Source organism: Lactuca saligna, chromosome 7 (assembly GCF_052625555.1).
Source record: "Lactuca saligna cultivar CGN05327 chromosome 7, ASM5262555v1, whole genome shotgun sequence".
NCBI lineage: Eukaryota > Viridiplantae > Streptophyta > Magnoliopsida > Asterales > Asteraceae > Lactuca > Lactuca saligna.
In genome coordinates this window covers 4131218-4136979 of record NC_136423.1, presented here as the reverse complement: position 1 = coordinate 4136979, position 5762 = coordinate 4131218, and the positions used below count along the sequence as shown (strand labels likewise).

General features: G+C 36.8%; 1 protein-coding gene across 1 annotated transcript; it reads left to right on the top strand.

The window, feature by feature from the left end:
* Positions 1-481: 481 nt before the first annotated feature.
* On the top strand, positions 482-4130 carry LOC145004623 (signal peptide peptidase-like 4). The gene is made up of 14 exons (XM_078963579.1): positions 482-871; positions 1210-1368; positions 1452-1563; positions 1658-1777; positions 1899-2050; positions 2121-2303; positions 2421-2455; positions 2521-2683; positions 2807-2860; positions 2959-3051; positions 3119-3261; positions 3366-3436; positions 3517-3600; positions 3673-4130. Exons 1-14 carry the CDS (start codon positions 719-721, stop codon positions 3804-3806), a joined length of 1656 nt encoding a protein of 551 aa, XP_078819705.1. The 5' UTR covers positions 482-718; the 3' UTR covers positions 3807-4130.
* The last annotated feature ends 1632 nt before the right edge of the window (positions 4131-5762 follow it).

Sequence of the window (5762 nt, the reverse complement as noted above, 5' to 3'; positions counted from 1 at the left end):
TCAAAAGGGAGAATTATCAATTTTGGAAAACTATGGTGGAACCCTTCTTGTCGGCAAACAAACTATCAGGGTATCTTAATGGATCGATCTCGTGTCCTCCCTTACAAATAACTACAAAAAACAAGACAATAGAAAATTTGGCTTACGCGACTTGGAAAGCAAATGATGATCATGTAAAGATGTTACTACTCTCTTCAATCTCTGAATAAGTTGTAACATGCAGTGGCGGAGCTTGAACAATTAATGACTACTGAAGATATCATTCCCTTACATGAAATAATGGTTACATAAAATAGAATTAAGTTCTCTTAATACCGATTGGGCTTGAGTAGAAGTAGGTGCAGATTTCCACGCCCATTTAAAGCCATTTTCGACTCTCTTTTAAACCGGGCACATGATAATATAGAAATAATTTTTTATTAACAAACTCATGACACCCACTTGCAAATTCCAAAAAAATGTATTATTTGTTGAGCGACATTTCAAATGCCATTGTTGCGGTTGGTTACGAAAGTAACAAAAGGAGTAGGGAAATCAGCGTTCACACGCGCTTTCCGTACGTATATATTCGCCATTTTATGCCGCCTACTCCATCGTCATCACCGTCGTCACACCGCACCATGACAAACCAAAACGAAGCAGCACCAATCTTCACGTTTTCTTGAACCGATTCCTTCTACTACTGATAGCTTTCAAACCTGATCCAAGGACAAAATTAATGGAGGCAGCAGTAGTGATACCAAGCAGAGCTGTGCTTGCGGTGGTTGTAATTTCGCTAATTTCCAGTGTTTCTCTTGTATTCGCCGGCGATATTGTTCACCATGATGATGTTGCTCCTACGAGACCCGGCTGTGACAACAACTTTGTTCTGGTAATAATTCATGTGTTATTGTTATTGTTTTTTTGCTCGTGAGCTTTCGCTATGTGCAGGTTGGTGTCACGCCGTGTACGGTGATTTGTGTGATTGCTATAGTTTTCTTACTTAATTATTGTTTATAATTGAAGTTCTTCTAAGGCTGATGGACAAACGTTAAGGTATTAGAGTTGGATTGAGATGGAAGGTTGATAAAATGAGTCAAATTAAATCTCAGAAAATCATAATCATACCCTAAACTGAAATTCCTAAGCTCAATCATATGAAATATAGAAAATCCGAATTCAGGTGTACAAATTTTCACTTATTTGCTGATTTTTTGTGTTATGTAACAGGTGAAGGTTCCAACCTGGATTGATGATAGAGAAGAAGATGAGTTCGTCGGTGTTGGTGCCCGATTTGGTCCCACCTTGGAATCAAAGGAGAAGGATGCCGATAAAAGCAAAATTGCGCTTGCAGACCCTTCCGACTGTTGCACAACACCTAAAAACAAGGTTTATTTTTCTTCATATTCTTCTTCCTCTCTCTCTCTCTCTTAAAATCTTTGTTGTGATCTAAATGATCATGTTTTCTGTAGCTTACTGGTGAAACTATCCTTGTGCATCGAGGGAACTGCAGCTTTACAACCAAGGCAAATGTTGCTGAAGCTGCTGGTGCTTCAGCTATCCTCATCATTAACAATGGCACAGGTATGTTAGCTTATTGGGGATTTTAGCAATCAAAGAAACTATATAATTACTATATACATATATGTTAACTTCATAAATGTTGATTCTTGTTTAGAACTGTTCAAGATGGTGTGTGAACCAGATGAACCTGATGTTAGTATCGGCATCCCTGTAGTCATGCTTCCACAAGATGCTGGTGAAAGCTTGAAACAGAATCTCCAGAAAAACTTGAATGGTAAGGACAGGTGTATTAAGATGATTAATAAATGATGATGAAAAGTGAAAACCAACCTTAAATAATACTAGTAGTAGCAAGCTTGGTGGTTTGTTATAATTGTAACTTGTGTTATTCTCAGTTTTTGTGCAGCTATACTCTCCAAAGAGGCCACTGGTTGATGTTGCTGAGGTGTTTTTATGGCTTATGGCTGTTGGCACCATACTATGTGCATCTTACTGGTCTGCCTGGAGTGCTAGAGAAGCTGCCATTGAGCAGGACAAACTGTTAAAGGTTGACTTTTGACTTTTGACTTTTGACTTTTGACTTTTGACTTTGACTGATTTGAATGTGAAATTTACAGGATGGTTCTGATGAATACTTGAATATGGAGGTTTCAAATTCAAGTGGTGTGGTGGAGATCAACACCACATCAGCAATTGTGTTTGTTGTGATTGCATCATGTTTCTTAGTTATGCTTTACAAGTGGATGTCATACGGGTTTATTGAAGTCTTGGTTGTCTTGTTTGCCATTGGTGGTGCTGAGGTATCTCATAACAATAATTTCACTGCTATTTGCTTTTATCAAAATGTGTATTTTCTTTTCTATAAACAAAAGGAAAATTTTTTATATTCACTCTTTTTGTTTGTTCTCACTTCTCAGGGTCTGCAAACTTGTTTGGTGGCTTTATTGTCATGGTATTCTTCAATTTTACATGGTTTTATAGATATTAAAGTCTGAACTAACAGTTTAATAAATCCAGTTTCAAATTATTTGAACAAGCTGCAAAAACATACGTGAAGATCCCTTTTCTAGGGGCAGTATCGTATTTAACACTAGGTGTTTCTCCATTCTGTGTTGCATCTGCTGTTGTATGGGCTGTTTATCGCCGTTTTTCTTTTGCTTGGATAGGCCAAGATATACTTGTAAGTTCAATCTAATATCATATATTTCGTTTAAATGTTTTGAATTTATATGCAACTTCGAAAGAGATGAAATAGTTACATAGAATAAAATCTTTTTTTTTTTTATCTCAATTTTTACATCAGGGCGTCGCGTTGATTATCACAGTAATCCAGATAATCCAAGTGCCTAATCTCAAGGTAATCATCAAAATTTTGTTTTTTTTTTTTTTTTTCTAAGTAAGTGTTGCGTCTTTTAAGGTAATTAATTAATAAATATTTTTATTTGATGAATATAGGTGGGAACCGTTTTGTTGAGCTGTGCGTTCTTGTATGACATTTTCTGGGTGTTTGTATCAAAATGGATGTTCCATGAAAGTGTGATGATAGTGGTGAGTTTTCTTATTTTGAGTTTTAAACTAGAAGATTATTACTAATTATTTATTAATGAATTTACAGGTGGCTCGTGGAGATAACAGTGGTGAAGATGGGATTCCCATGCTGCTGAAAATCCCTAGGATGTTTGATCCATGGGGTGGCTACAGCATCATTGGATTTGGGGATATCATTTTACCAGGATTATTAGTAGCCTTTTCTTTAAGGTTACAACAATTCACCGTTCTACTTTGAAAAATCTACCCAATTATACAATTAGTGATTATAATAATGTATAAGTCAAACATTGTTTTGTTGACTTTATTTACAGATACGATTGGTTGTCCAGCAAGAGCCTTCGAACCGGATATTTCTCATGGACAATGATTGCTTACGGGTTAGGTACGCAAACTTGTATTCATACAGTTTGCTAATTATTTTTTTTAACAATTAATTTATTATTATTTTAATTTAACATGCAGGTTTACTTATTACATACGTGGCTTTGAACTTGATGGATGGACATGGTCAACCAGCTTTGCTTTACATTGTTCCCTTCACATTGGGTAGGTTTAGTTGGAGCCCTAAGAATGATAAGAGAATTTTTGTACAGATTTATTTATACTTAATATTTGCAGGGACTTTTATAACATTGGGAATGAAGAGAGGTGATTTAAGACATTTATGGACAAGAGGCGAACCTGATAGGATTTGCCCACATGTGCAGCTTCAACCCTCCTCTGAATCTCAACACACGACTACTGCTTACTAGTTTGCCTAAGTGTATGTAGTTTATGACAATCTACAACTTCCGTTACAACAAGTACAACCGACTAATGCATTGTCCCGAGTGTGTAATGCATTAGAGAGTTGTACATCTTGTAGCGAAAGTTGTATATTGTTATGGATTTTATTTGCTTATGTATGCTCTTACAAGATTTGTTGCAAGTCCTTTAATCCCAATCGTAAATAGGAAATTTAGAGGATAATGCGTTACTTACTTGTACATATAGTGCCACATTGGTTTAGATTTTGGTCGCTTTTAGCCTTCTATTAAAGCACCTCCCAGTGGGGGGCAAGACCTTTTTTTTTTTTTTTTTTTTTTGCATTTTATGATAACCATTTATTTTTCATTGAGTGGTTTTTTTTTTGAAACTTAACTTTTTTCCTTCAAAATTATTTTCATTTTATACTCTTAAGTCATGTTTTAATATTAATTGTATTATATTTTAACTCATTAATTGATTTTATTAAATATGTAAAATATGAGACCTAAGTTCAAATCATAGGGCCTTCATGGGTGGCTAGAAAGGTAACAAAAGTTTGCTTACAAAACAATGCAAGATGTCTTTATATCTTCACCAAATTGTGAACCACCTTCAAGGGAGCATGTTTTACAATATATATTTTTTTCTTTTTAAATATATGCAAAATAAAACTGAACCTCTTATGTGCAAAAAAAATCCTTAAAAAGCCTTTATCAAAGACTATCAAAATTGACATTATCAGATATAAAAACTATATATGAGAGGTTCTTAAAAGAACAAATTAAAGGAAGACTATAAAAACTTTTAACATAAATGAATATAAATGTTGAAGTGTAAAAAAGAAAAATGTATTGACGAAGATAATATAAAGATAGATTTTGTTAAATAAGATTAGTAGAAAATGATGAAACAAAAAAAATCATTAAAAAGCCGTTGTCAAAGGCTATTGCCGAGAGGTGATTTGGAGAGCCTTGAAAGCTAGAAGCGTCCTCAGGAGATATGACACTCAGCTTGTACGTCGGAAACACTAGTTATTTCTTGGTTGAGGTTGGGCTACACCAGGGTAAGACTCTCAGCTTGTACGTCTTCGCCTTGATCTTAGGCGATGTATCTTATGAGATTCAAAGGCTCTCCAAAATACCTGAAGTATAGTCTTACTATACTTTAGCTTGTACGTCTTGCGACTTACGACTTATCGAGATACTTTAGCTGAAAATTCTAGTGGGGGAGAATTGTAACAACCCAGACTCTCTGCTTACCTACTTAAGCTAAAGTATAGTAAGACTCTGAGCTCCGACTCACCGAGTCCACTCACAATTTCCATAATTAAGTCCAAAATAAATACCTGAAAATTCTGGGTTGTTACAATTCTCCCCCACTAGAACTAGACTTCGCCCTCGAAGTCTCACTCTGCAAATAACTCTGGATGCTGCTCTCGCATCTCACGCTCCGGTTCCCACGTCATCTCGGACCCCTTCCGATGTTGCCACTGAACCAAGACCAAAGGTACCTCCTTGTTCCTCAGAACCTTGATTTTTCGATCCCTGATGGCCACTGGTCTCTCAGCATAATTCAGGCTCGCATCCACCTGAATATCGTCTAATGGAACCACTGCCGACTCATCGGCTATACACTTCCGCAATTGCGACACATGGAAAGTGTCATGAATCTGCCCCAATTCTGTCGGCAAATCCAAGCGATAGGCTACCCTGCCTACCCTCGCGATTACCCGAAATGGTCCGATATATCGGGGCCCCAATTTGCCCCTCTTCCTGAATCGGATCACTCCTTTCCAAGGAGAGACCTTCAGGGGCACAAAATCACCGACCTGGAACTCAAGCTCGGACCGACGTCTGTCCGCGTAACTCTTTTGCCGACTTTGTGCAGTCAGTAACCTCTGTCTGACCTGTTGGATCTGTTCTGTCGTCTGAAGTACTATCTCCGTGTTGCCCATAACATGC

Coding starts and splice junctions, on each gene's coding strand:
- LOC145004623 (XM_078963579.1), top strand. CDS start 719: ATGGAGGCAGCAGTAGTGATACCAAGCAGAGCTGTGCTTGCGGTGGTT. Junction 872..1,209: donor GTGACAACAACTTTGTTCTG/GTAATAATTCAT, acceptor GTTATGTAACAG/GTGAAGGTTCCAACCTGGAT. Junction 3,437..3,516: donor AATGATTGCTTACGGGTTAG/GTACGCAAACTT, acceptor TTTAACATGCAG/GTTTACTTATTACATACGTG.